General features: G+C 39.4%; 1 protein-coding gene across 1 annotated transcript in view; it reads right to left on the reverse strand.

The window, feature by feature from the left end:
• Positions 1-1,147: 1,147 nt before the first annotated feature.
• LCT (lactase) overlaps positions 1,148-13,834 on the reverse strand; it is a gene marked incomplete at both ends in the record, with an annotated part of 28,682 nt that continues 15,995 nt past the window's right edge. The window contains 9 exons of the mRNA XM_081339137.1: positions 1,148-1,343; positions 1,905-2,145; positions 3,319-3,542; positions 5,187-5,321; positions 6,633-6,730; positions 7,324-7,526; positions 8,798-8,996; positions 10,444-10,734; positions 12,549-12,817. Coding sequence (XP_081195263.1) covers positions 1,148-1,343; positions 1,905-2,145; positions 3,319-3,542; positions 5,187-5,321; positions 6,633-6,730; positions 7,324-7,526; positions 8,798-8,996; positions 10,444-10,734; positions 12,549-12,817 — 1,856 coding nt within the window. The remainder of the gene's footprint in view (positions 1,344-1,904; positions 2,146-3,318; positions 3,543-5,186; positions 5,322-6,632; positions 6,731-7,323; positions 7,527-8,797; positions 8,997-10,443; positions 10,735-12,548; positions 12,818-13,834) is intronic.

The raw sequence follows: 13,834 nt of genomic DNA on the forward strand, positions 1-13,834 counted from the left end.
CGTGCTTGCAGTTTCAGTCCAACTCATGTGTCCCAATAAATTGTGCAGCTGCTTGAAAAGTAATTAATGATTCTTTTAGTCAACCCTAGCTATTAATAATTTGTGCTAAAATACCTGAGAGTCACGTTATATATTTATTTCATGCAGTGTTGTACAGTAGAACAATTGAGAGAAAAGGCATGGAAACTGCGGAATTGGCTATAGCAGGCAAACTACCCATAGCACAGAAAAGGTGCTTTTTATGCCTTCGCTGAAAATGCAGAGCTGTCATAGGCAAAGACTGGATTAACACTAGCCATTAGCTCTAAAACTCTTAGTTTTATATAGTCTTTGACTACAATTGCTCCAGGTATGTTTTTTGGGGGGCAGTGAAGGGACTTTTCATTGATTGGATTGAGGCTGATTTATGAGTGGACAGATTTCACAGAAAAACAATACAATTCTGCCCCTTTCCCTTTCACATTGAAGTATAAGCAAAGTTCACTAACCACCTATCTGGCTATGTCTTCATCACAGCAAATACTGACATTGTGAATGTGTTAACTTGAAGCTATGATTTCTGTGGAATTAAAGTTGTGTTAGAGTCACAGTAAATGAACAGGAAAGCCAAAAGGTCTCCAACTGGTACTTAGTATGATTATTTGATTTTCAGAAGTAATTCCGAAACTTGGCAAATGTAGTGAAGTCATTCTTAACTATTTTTCTGTAATATTCTTTATTACATTTGCATACAAGGACCTGTTTTCATTCATTTGTTATGAAAAAAATTCTGAACAAATGGCCCTCTTTTTCTGAAATGCACTTAAATACTGACGCTCCAACATTTGTAATATGAGATTTGGAGTTAACTTGAAATCCTGAAAAACAACCTGCCATGTCTATGTGCTTTATGCTGCTCACACACATAGGTGCATATGTATGTTTTCCATTCCATTGAGAGTGCTAGTTTTAACTTCATAGTCACAGCAAAACAATATCCCAAAATTGTGTAATTCTTAAGCGATTTTATCTTGGGTGCAAAAAATGATATTGCTAATTGATGCATGTTGTTACAATAATGTACTTTAAAGTTCATAGATGAATAGAGCACTTCAAAAATGCATGGTTCAGAGTCTTCAGATGATAAAGCAAAACATATTCCTGATTGTTAAAATGTTGTTCTTTTCAAAATATTTTTGGCCTTTTTACATGCACAGAGGGAACCAGCGAATCCTAGTATAGCCAGCAAGCATAAGACAAATAGAACGTAAAGAGCTATTTCAGCCTCAGATGAAGTCAAGTCCAGTCCCAAAAATGGCACTTTCTTGATATCTACCAGTCCTGTTGGGCTTGTAAGTGGCAGACTACTAGTAGTAACTGTTGGCCGAGTAACGTCTGTAGCTGGTGGTTTAGTAGTACCTACAAAGGTAATCATAAGATTTGTAAACTGATACATCCAAATAAGCTGATAAAAAATTGCCCTAGTAATTTTAAAACAGACCTCAAACCAACCTCAAATAGAGAAGATCATTATTGTCAGTGGCATGTATAAGGAACAAGACCCATTGGGTTTGATTCATAGTTGTAAAAATGAAAATTCCTGTATTCTAGCTTCAATCCCTGAGGCTATTCTCTTGAGTATTCCTCTTGCGGATGCTCCAGAATCAAAGACAAATAGATGTGGACTAATTTGCTTTGGCATTGTTAGAGGGATGTCCATTAAGCTGTTCTTTTAGCATCAGATATGACAGTATTTCCTATCAATACTAGCTGACCATTCCTCCTGGGAATCTCAATCTCTCATTCCCCCCCCCCCCGCCATATAGAACTGTTCAGACTGGTACAATTATTATAGTTAAAAATAGTAATATTTTAAAAATTATCTTAGCATACCTTTTAAAGCTAGTCCTTTTCTCCTAACATACCTACCTCCAGGCTGTGGTTCAAGACACAAATGAGGTCCATTAGCTGGATTTGGAAAGCCGTTACAGCGAATAATAGATGAGTAATATTTTGAAGACTCTTTTGGAATTCTAGTTAGATTGGGGTCTGTGTAGTTGGTGTAATACAGGCCAAATTTTTCAGAGAAGCCCACTGCCCATTCAAAATTGTCCATCAAAGTCCAAACTGTATAACCTCGGAGATCAACACCATCAAATACAACTCCTGTTATATATAAAACAGTGATGGGGAGAGATTTTTACAGTGTGGTTTTATACAGGTTTAATTACAAACTCATACACAATGCAGACTCCTGAATAATTTGGGTTGCAGCCTCTAAGCATCTGGTCTGCTTTCAAAACTTCAGCTTGAGGGAGTGAGCACAGAAGAAAAACCTAGAGCCAGTTATACAGAGGGACTCAGCTTAATGCAAAGTGTGTTGAAAAAATAGCTCTTAAAAGATAACCCAGTATAAGTTAAACACTGTGCCCTTTTTATTACTATAAACACACACACACATGTGAACATGCCTTTCCCCGCCTGTTTTCCCCATAACAACAACCCTGTGAGGTGAGTTAAGCTGAGAGAATGACTGGCCCAAAGTCAATCAGTTGGTTCTCATTCCTAAAATGAGACTAGAACTCACAGTCTCCTGGTTTCTTGGCCCGCACCTTAACCAAAGCGCCTCTCAATATTTCCAGTAAGGATAGCTGAATATAGGCAGTGAATAGATGGTTACTATTTTGCTGTTTTCATGTTTTCATCAGGGAGAGATTGATTATATATTAGAGGTACTTGATCATTAGCCTCTTCCTTCCTTTAGTAAAACAAAGCCATCAAGCTGGAAATAACCTCAAATGATCAACTAGTTTCAATTAGCTCCCTTTCCAGGAAAAATCTCCATTATAGTAGTCCTGATAAAGTAATCTTAGCCTTCTTATGTAATATATTTTAAATTGTTATTGTTAATATTGTTAACGTTACAAATGCTAACTTGTTCTTGCTAATTTTTTTACAGTTGTTTTTTTTCTCTACGCACCATACGCAACATTTAACACACTCATACAGCATTTAAAAAAATAATAAATAGCAATTACTAAGCTAGCTTGTTCCAATGCTAAACAATTAGCAGAATAACTAAATCTGCAATAGGGATGAAATTTTCAAAAGCAGTGTGGAAGTTCTGCACCATATCATTCCCCGTAGTCATTCACAGGGTTTAGAATTAAATTTTTCACTTTTGTACTCAAAACCCATCTCCATGCCAGCAAAGGTTCTTTCTCCATTACATACATTCAGTGGAAAATTAGTTAAATGTTCACTCTTTAAGGGAAAATAGAGATAAGGAAGAACGATTAATTGGATTTGGAGACTGCTTGTGGAAGGAATACCACATACCTTTTAATGCTTCATCGATGTAGCTCTTTAAATAATGTATGCGCCAGGTATCATTCAAGCTTTCATCTATACGTTCAGAAACTCCGTTCTCAGTCACATAAATAGGTGGATTATTGTATTCTTCTTTGACCCATTTTAAGAGCCTTCTGAAGCCAAATGGAGTCACTTTCAACCAAAAGGAGCCAGAACCCAGCCAGCTGTGGTCTACTATGGAAGCAACACCTCTGTCAAAGCAAACATAAATATATGGGCTCTTTGGTGCTATCTGTGCTTGGTTGCTTTCTTGTAGACATCTCATTACCCACCTAGGTAACATCATCAGTGCTAGAAGGGCATGGGTTTACTCTCTTTTTATATGCAAGTGGCTTGCTCTGTCAGTGTTGGCGGAAGGGGTCTTGGTGATTCCTTGATTGGGCTATTTACTGTTAGCTTGTTTGGCTGAGTTGGTTAATTCCTTGATTGGGGTATTGTTTCCTCCTTCATTGTTCATCTAATGTTAATCTTGGTGTTAATCTCTGCTCATCTGGTTTTTGATTGCTAGCGAGGAAGTGTTTTAGTCTTTTTATTTCTTTTTTGGCTTTTTGATTGTCTTTTTTGAATAGTATGTAGATGTTGTTTATCGCTATGAGATAAACCATGTGGAGATAAACAAGTTGTTTGGTTTTGAACCCAGACTTTATGGCTTCTAAAATGATTTACAACTTAGCGTTATATATAAGACTAGGTTTTTCAAGAATTATTGTTGAAATAGTCCATAGTTTCAAAACACTGCCTTTTAATTTTATGCTCCAATGATTACTGGTGGTCTGTAAGGATACTATAAATGGTCCACGGAGCAGGACCAAGTAAAAATGAAAGTAACAAAAAAATAATTGGCCAAAATCTTATGAGATGTCATGAGATGTTGACATTCTCATAAAATCTTAAGAGATTTTGGCATTCACTGTGATCTGCAAAAATACTGGTGTCCCTGTAATAAGAAAAGTTTAGAATTGCTAACAGTTCAAAGTGTAAATCCAGATGTTTCACTAGTATGCTTAGTTTGAATTTACAGAGTGTTTTATGTATTTGCACTTCTTTTTAAAGTTAACATTCCAGTGATTTCCCAAGTAACAGGAACTGTGTATTGATCACTTAGGCAGTGAGGTGCATAGTGCTAAAGTGAGGACGCAGACAACTGTAACTATAAGGAGTTGGGCCACTCATGCACTAGGATTTCATTTAGGGACCTATTTGATAGAAATGATACCCATTTACAGACATGCTGGTAGTATTAGAGGTATCCACAAAATTTATTTTATACTAGACAAACAATACATATGTGTACCAAAGATCAATACGTAACAGTTTCCAGCTCCTTGAGAACCAGCCATCTACATAGTCTTATGGAAAAGTTAGCTTTTTCTGCAACAGGGACTAGCATATTAGCTTTGTGCCTGTAACACGTGATGCATAAGTTGCTTCAAAATAGCAATAGTATAGCATTTAGGCTTGTATACCACCCTATAGTGCTTCACAGGACTCTCTAGGCAGTTTACAATGCCAGCATATTGCCACCCACAATCTGGGTCCTCATTTTACCGACCTTGGAAGAATGCAAGGCTGAATCAATCTTGAGCTTCCATCAGGATCAAACTCCTGGCTGTGGGCAGAATTTGCCTGCAATACTGCATCTAACCACTGTGCCACCAGGGCTCTCAAAACATGGGAAGATTCTCATTTTATCAAATAACATAATGGTAAATGTTACTGTGCAATAATAAAATCCAGTAATTTCATCCTCAAGAATGGCTTTGTATTTCGTTTTTATTAGGATTACTTAGACGGTGAATAATTTAATGCAATAGAAAATCATGCTTGCAGCTTACCTATCACCATCGTAGGATGGCATAAGAGGAGAAAGATTTAAATTGGATGCCAGGATTGTGGTATAATGATTCAAGCCAAAATAGTCATATGTGCCTTTAATTCTTTGCTTTTCACTTTCAGTAAATTCAGGGAGCCTGCATCACATATAACACAAACATACATGGAAATAGAAAAATAAGTTTTTACATGATACATTTATTACAAAGGACTGACAAGGTTATATATTACTATATCAGCTGGACTCTGTGATTTATAATGTAGCATAAATTCTGATGTAGGCACTTTATGGTCTCAAAAGGGTTAAAAGGAGGGCACTGAAAACTGATCTTATATCAAGAGCATTTCCACAGAGGATGTTCTTAGGTAATTCAGAATCTGGTCTGAACATGCCCAGTTTCATGAACAGAACCAGGAACTGAGTTGGTTTACTGCTGGTTTTGCTGTACTACAGGGATCTTCAAACTTGGGCCTTTTATGACTTGTGGACTTCAACTCCCAGAATTCCTCAGCCAGCATGCCTGACTGAGGAATTCTGGGAGTTGAAGTCCACAAGTCATAAAACGTCCATGTTTAAAAACCCCTGCCGTAGTAGAAATGAAGCGGCAGCAATACTAGCTTTCTCTTGAAGTACTGTGGCTTCATAAATTTCATGAGCATTTAGTATCTAAGGAAATTCTCAGTCATCCAGGTCAGCGGCCCCCAACCTTTTGGGCACCAGGGACCGGTTCAGTGGAGAGAGGTTTTTCTACAGACCGGAAGGGTCCCAGTTTCATGTACCGCCTGCATCCCACGGATGGGGCTTCACTTGTTTGCATGGCTCATTTTCTAGCATGCCGCAGCCTGGTATGAGTTGGGGGACCCCTGATCCAGGTCATGGTTGTCTCAAAGGTACTTTTTCAAAAGGCAACTGGACTATGACTTTTTTTTCTTATTTCTTTTTTTTTCCTTAAGGGGAAAAAAACCCCATAGTCCAGCTGCCTTTTGAAAAAGCACCTTTGAGATGAATGTTTACTGTTTCTGCTAGCAAGAATCATCTCCTCACATCGTTTCATTTTACCTCATCCCACCTTACCCCCCACTCCCAGCATCTTTCTCCCACTCTCTTGTCCATTCTAGCTTTTAGAGGTCACCAGAAAAGAGGATACTGTGATGGTTGACGAAGCCAGCTTGGTTGTTCCAAGGAGACTCCTCACCGCCATTCAGAAACATTCAGAAAGCTCTTCGGCCCACCCATTCCCACACTGTAGTTGATACGATTGGTCATCGTAAGAATGACTTTCATTTTTAACAGCTGACACTTGGATTTCCTTTTCCTTCCCTCTCCCATTCCTTTTCCTTTTATGAGGTAAGGCAGTGGAGAGTGATGGCTTATTTGATTTTTTTTTATAGGCTACCCTGAGAACTTCTTCAGCTGAAAAATATGCTGTGAATTCTGAATCACTTACCGTGATTTGCCAGTGCTTCTTTCTTGTATCCTCTTTTTCATCAGATCGCTATAATCACCGGTTTTGAAAATGGGATGAGCAAACCAACCAGCAAAAAACTGTGGCAGGACATCACAAGAAATCAAGGGTGACACACACATTAGCCAACGTATTTGCAAAAGAACAGCTCCTCAAACCATCTCTTTCCAGATGCCCATTGAGTCCTTACACTGTGACTCAAAGGTTCACAATCCAAGTACATTTCATAATCCAAGTGCAGATTAGATACCAAGACCTACTGAATACCCACACTATTTTTTCCTGTTGATTTTAATTAGAAGAACACCTCCTTTTTGGCCTTAAAACCAAGCAGATTACTACTATAGGCCTGACTGGGATTGCATGATAGAGTTTACATCAGGGGCATCCAACCTGGCAACTTTAAGACCTGGCTGGGGAATTCTAGGAGTTGAAGTCCACAAGTCTTAAAGTTGCCAAGATTGGACCCCCCCTGGTTTATAACATTATTTAATTTATGAAATGGTGGACCTTCTCAACATTGTGTCCTGATTACCGATAGCTTGTATCTCATCTCCTCCTTAGTTAATATAATTTGTGATCAAACCAGATGGAAGCTGGGGTCCAGCCACAACTGAGGGTCTAAGACTGGGGGGAGGGGGGGAGTGTCTCATTGTTACAGATACAGTATTACCTGAATGTATCTCTCAGCAGCCTCATAATCCTCCTGCTTGTGAGGGTTCTTTGGTTCAGCCCACTCAATACTGATGGACAGTGAGATCAATCCTTTTTGTCTGGGACGGTAGGTCCCATTGTAGAGGTGCCACACTTCTGCGTGTGCCTTGATCAAATTGTGCCCCACAATGTAAGGAGCGTGGCCTGGTCTTCCAGATATGCCTGAGAAAACAGTGACATGGGAATGGGATACCCTGCAACTACAGGAGTACCAATAGCTATATTTTAATCATAGCTTTTAATCTATTTGCATTTCTCAAAGGAGATATCCTCTTAAAACCTGCATTTCCCCCACCCCTTCTTTCAGTATATTAGACTAAAGTGGTGACAGATGTCCATTTTATTGCTTTGATTATTGTAGCACTGAGATAAAGATCATAAAATTTAAAGGAGATTCTAAAGAAATAATCCCCTTGTTCAAAAATATAAATGAATTGAATCACAATTAAATATTATACATATTATATCATGTTTTATTTCTGACACGTACATCAGTTTCTGGCCGGTGTGAATCCCCACCCCCCCACCCCTATGGTTAACTAAAAACTCTAAGCTGAAGTTTTCCCGCAACTTATTTCCATGTTTGCCTTAAACTCCTAAAGTCATCCTTCCCTATGCCCCAATAGAAGTTGCTGAGAATAGCTTGTGTTGCTTAAAGAACAGCAGACTTCCAAAATACATGCAGTTGAAGTTGATCATGGCCCATTGGCTTAAGAGGAAGAACTAGGAAAATCTGAATAGGTTTGGCAGCATAGCCACACACCTGGCCTAAGATAACAAGGCCAAGGAAAGGCTTATATGTGGCTTATAATGATCTCTTGCAGACTCTGCTCTTTCTGTAGAAATCTATTGGATAATGTTTTCTGTGACTTTCTCAGACATTCTAACAAGATTGATTAACAAACCCAAGAGACAATTCAGAACTTGTTCATCTAAGAACAGATTTGCTACTCAGTTTTTTCAAAGCTCTTAGCTCCATTAATTTCTTCCTCTAATCACTCCTGTTCCTAATACTCTACTCAGAAGAGTCAGGAATACTGGGTTAAGGGTGAGGAATCCGTGAATCCCTCACAATTGATCCTGATGATTGAAGTGGCCAAAATGTATAATCCAGCAACACTTGAAAGGCTTTAAAGGTTCCCTATCTTTACATTAGACCAGGGGTAGGCAACCTCGGCTCTTTTATGACTCGTGGACTTCAACTCCCAGAATTCCTGAGTCAGCTATGCTGACTCAGGAATTCTGGGAGTTGAAGTCCACGAGTCATAAAAGAGCTGAGGTTGCCTACCCCTGCATTAGACTAAACCTGGAATTTTAGGTTCTCTGTCAACTGCAAAACTACCCACTCCTGGGTCAATGGAGATCTTAACAATATCCTCTCATTTCCTAAAGTATTCCTCCCACAAACAAGAAGAATTGGCGAAAGGTCTTACCTGGTGCAGACACTCCATAACCATGACCAAGGTTGGCAATGACATAAGGCTCATTTAAAGTTATCCAAAATTTCACCTTGTCTCCCAATCTTTGAAAAATGAGGTTTGCATAGTCTTTAAACTTCTGAACGATAGTGTCATTTTCCCACCCTCCAATGTTTTGGAGGGCCTGAGGGAGATCCCAGTGGTACAGGGTTATCTAGAGTTTAAGACATGCATTTACAGAAGTCTATCATTTTTGTTCAATTAGCCAGTTATCTGTGCAATGGCAAGCGGTAAATTTATTACTTTGGGAGAAATGGTTTATTAAACTGTTCTACAAAACCACAGCCAAGTCATGGGGTACAAATATATAACGCTTGAGTCAACAAATGTGAAATGCTTCCAGGCTGAAACCTTTGTACTATCAATTAAGAGACATTGTGCATGCCATTATACTGTATTTGGCTTCTTAGCACATATTTGGGTGGAAATAAAGAAACATTAGTGTAAATCTTACAAACATGTATGTGCTGTGATTCAGCGTCAGCCTGTGATACCGGCAGCTGAGTCTGATGATTCTGAAGAGGAGGAGGAGGAGGGGTTTGGAGAGCCTTTGGTGTCGGAGGGAGGCTCTGATGCACTGCAGGACTCTCAGCCTGGCCCCTCTTGTCATGTTCCTCAACAGACTCAGCCGTGTGAGCACGAGGTATTGGACATAGATGATTCACAGCTGGATCTATTCAGGGAGGCTAGGAGCAGGAGGCAATCCAGCAGAGTAGAACAGAGAAAGGCAATGAGGCAACTCGGTGAGAGGAGGAGAAGGCAATGAGAAGCCACGCCTTGGGACTGCTGATAAAACGGGAAGGTGTGGGAGGTGCTGGTTGCTGAAGGCAGCCGTTTGAAGATCTTCTGCTAGTGTCCTGGTCTGTTATTCCTTTTTAACTAGTTTCAACTTTTGATTGAACTCTTGTTTGAACTTTTGATTTCTTTGTAAATAAATTTGGTTGGGTTTTTCCAGCCTATTGACTATAAAAAGGGGTTGTCCCTGACATTCAAACAGGGCTGGTCGTAGGCTGGAACAGAACAGTATGTTCTTGTGAGATTTTGTCTATTGTAATTTTTTGGAGTATTGGAAATCAGTGGACACTACCTAGTTCTTCTGACTATTGCATACCCAACCTTGACCATAGATAGTCCTTCACTGATGTTATAATAACACTGAAAAAATGACCTACAACTGGTCCTCCCACTTACAATTGTTGGCAGCATCTCCATGGTCACATGATCTAAATTGGGTGCTTGGCAATTGGCATATATTTACAATGATTCCAGCATCCTACAATCATGTGATCACCACTTTTGACCTTCCCAGTTGGCTTCCAACAACCAAAGTCAATGGGGGAAGCCAGATTCATTTAATGGCCATGTGATTCATCTAACAACTGCAGTGGTTCAGTGACAACCGTGGCCAAAAAAAGGTCATAAAATTGGGCACAATTCACTTAATAGCCCCCTTCCTTAGCAATGGAGAGTCTGGTCCCAATTGTGGTGTAAGTCAAGAACTACCTGCATATAACAAATTATCAACCTGAAAGATACCATCTTATATTCCCCCCCTTCCAAATATATGCTGCAGATGGTAAGGAATCTCGTGCTGTTTTTACCTGAGGTTGGATATTTGCTGCAAGCAGTGCATCCACAAGTCTTTCATAGTATTTCAGGCCAGCTTCATTGATGTGCTTGGTGGTCCCATCTGGGAGAATGCGAGGCCAGGAGATTGAAAAACGATAATGGGTCACCTTGATATCTTTCAGAGCAGCCACATCTGCCTCTATTTTGTGGTAGCTGTCACAAGCTACATCTCCATTATCATCGCTGTCAATTTTCAAAGGCGTGTGAGCAAACTGGTCCCAAACACTGAGGCCTTTTCCATCTTCTCTCCAAGCTCCTTCAATCTTTAAAGAAAGGGAAGTTATTTATCTTAGGTTGATTATATCTTCCTTGCAAGGCAATAATCATACATTTGCATCCAATTTGATCCTCATCAAAAGAGTGTAAATTTAGATGGAGAGAATGAGAAAGACAGAGACTCTTTAGGGTTGACTAGGAATTTGAACCCAGCTTTGGCCAACCCTAGTGTTATGTATTAGGCTTTTTAGGAACACCTAAAGCACTTGTATAAGAGTCACCACCAGGAGGCGCTGAACTGTAACTGTTCTGGCGGGAAGCAGTTTTGGCGGGAAACAGAGGTTCAATCCGATTGGTTGGCTGTGTACCTGGCCAGGTACTGGCCAGGTATATAAAGAGTGCAGGTAGCCCCTATTCCCCAGTACGGTCACGTCCACCTAATAAAGAGCTATTATGCTATACTCATCGGCCTGGCGTCCTTCCTACTCTCCAGAACCCATTACACAACACCTAGACTAATACTTAGAAGATCATGCTGGTTCTCACTTCAATGACTCACCGCTAAGTACAAAATTAGCGGTACGATTATATTGACTCTAAGCAGTGCTTTTTTTGTAAAAGAAAAAGGTGCCAGAACTCACACATGTCATACAACCCACCTTGCCTACCCTACAAGATTCCATCCAAAAAAGGTGCCGGAACTCCGTTCTGAGGGTTCTATAACAAAAAAAGCCCTGACTATAAGAGTAAAAAAAAAAGAGAGAGTTTAAGAACTGGCAATCTTGCATGTCTCCCTTCCTCCCACTTTTTTTCTGGTGTTTGAGTAAATTTGTCAAAAGAAGAATTCCTGTTAATCTTATAAGCTTCATTTCGTCTAATAAGCATGTTTCTTTAGTATGGGATTTGAATTATCATTAAAGTGGTAATTCACCATCATCAAGATAAATGCTAATTTAGAAAAAAGAATTCTCCAGCCATTCTAGAACCAGCATCAGGTCACGTGCATGAGTTAGACCAATTACCGTCTGGGAGAAACTGCTTTCTGCCACGTAGTCCATGAATTTCTCAACCAGTCCCACTCTCAAGAATGAGTCGATACTGAAATTTCCCAGCATGACCAGATGGGGAATCCAATCTCTGTCAAGTTATCAAATCCAGCAGCTCAGATAAGGACACTGCTGGTCAGCATGTTAGTTGGTAAACAAGCAGTACCACTAGCAAATTGCTCTATTCTGGCCCTTCCTTAGATTTATAGCTTCTGAAACAGGAATATCTCCAAATTGGGCTACAGTTGTATGTACAAGTCTGTTTGCACTTCCTTTCCACATAGCAGAGGATTACGATTTTATTATAACAAGATTTGACGTTTAGTAATAGCAGCCTGAGCCCAAGTCTCCCAGCAATCTGGCATCCAAAAATTCAAGTAAGTCTTGAAAGTGACTATATCCAGTGGTGGGATTCAAATATGTGAACAACTGTTTCTCTGTGTGGATGCCGCTTCTGGAAGTCCTTCTGGGCCTGGGCAACAAAAAATTAGCTACCCGTTCTGCCAAACTGGTGTGAACTGGCTGAATCCCACCACTGACTATATTGCCTTCCGCCAGTCTCATTCCTTTGCCGTACTCTCCAGTTCCTCTTCACCCTTCCAACCCCAGGCTGTAATCTCCCACGCTTCTCCCACTCCAAGCCTTCTCCATGGTAGTCTGGTTGGTGAATCCCCTAATTTTCCACTACCACTACTACATACAGGCATTCTAGCTATCTAGCCAGTGGCTATTCGGGCCAGATCTAACAAATCTCCCAACAAATTTCACAATGTTCTTAATAAAGTTCTAGATCAAGGCATGTTTTTTCTTTTAACCTGATATGCTGCCGTGGCCACACTCCAATAGAAATTCTTGGGAAATTCTCCATAAAGGAACTCATCTTCTTTTGACAGCGGGAATCCGTTGTTACGTATGATTTCTGAATAATATATAGCAGACTCCTTTGGGGTTCTAGGCCTGTGTGGATCTTCAAAGTCAACCTGGTGTAGGCCAAATCTTGGCTCGTAACCTTGTAGCCATTCAAAATTATCCATAAGTGACCAAGCAAAAAACCCATGAAGATTTACTCCATCCAGTTTGTAGGCTAAAAAAATATAGAAAATCAAAAGACTGATTTCGTATTGGATATGTTTACTATAATGTTAAAAAAGAAAATAAACTTAGGAAACGAGAAAAGGAGTTGATGCTTCACTCCTGTTGACTTATGTGTAAGAGTACATAGTGCTCTTGGGAATAGCTAGAAATAAATTGTCCTTCACCCCACAGTCTTATGTACATTTACCTGCAATTTCAAGGGATTTACTCCCAGATTTCAAGACCCATGACCTTAAGAATACAAATTTCGGCACACACAAATGCAGCCGTTCTGAACTTGGTGCTTCAGACATGCTGGACCTACAAAGCTCAGAACTGGAGGCCAGAACTTTTATTGAACCAGGCTACAATCCTACATGTTTTTCTCTGGGAGGAAATCCCTTTGAACTCTGAAGAAACAACCGCATTTGCAGGAGGCAAAATCTCATAGAATACATGAGAAATTTCCTCTAAGAAATCATTACTAAAACTTAGTGGTCATCCCAGAAAACAATGATTTTTCAGATGTAAAAGTAACTGAAAAGTTAATTAAGACTTAGTGCATTTAAAAATGATGACTGGTACAATCCTGCATAATTTTATTCTGAATTCCCAAAGGGTCAACAGCATTTACTGTCAGGAATGTAAGCTTAGGTTTGCATGCTTGATTTCATTAACTTTAAATGTAGTCATTATTAATTTATATTTTTTATCTAACAGTGCAATACTAAGGATATTTTTTCAGTGGTAAATTCCATTGAGCCTTATCTGCTTTGCTCCCTTTCAACATTATTTAAAGCTTGGATTAATTTAGTTGAGTAATAAGATGACTATAAGCAATGGGTCAAATTTAACTCTACTCTTTTTTTCTTTAGGTTTTTCTAATAAAACAAAATTAAATCAATACTTAGCCTAAAGCAAAGCAAAGCAGTCTCTAGATTATTTACAAGAATGCCTCTGGGCTTCTGTTCATTCCTCGGAAAAGGGCAAAGTTGAGCTGAATTAGTGCAATTAGTGCTCAAGATTC

The sequence above is a fragment of the Vipera berus genome (assembly GCF_964194415.1).
Source record: "Vipera berus genome assembly, chromosome: 1".
NCBI lineage: Eukaryota > Metazoa > Chordata > Lepidosauria > Squamata > Viperidae > Vipera > Vipera berus.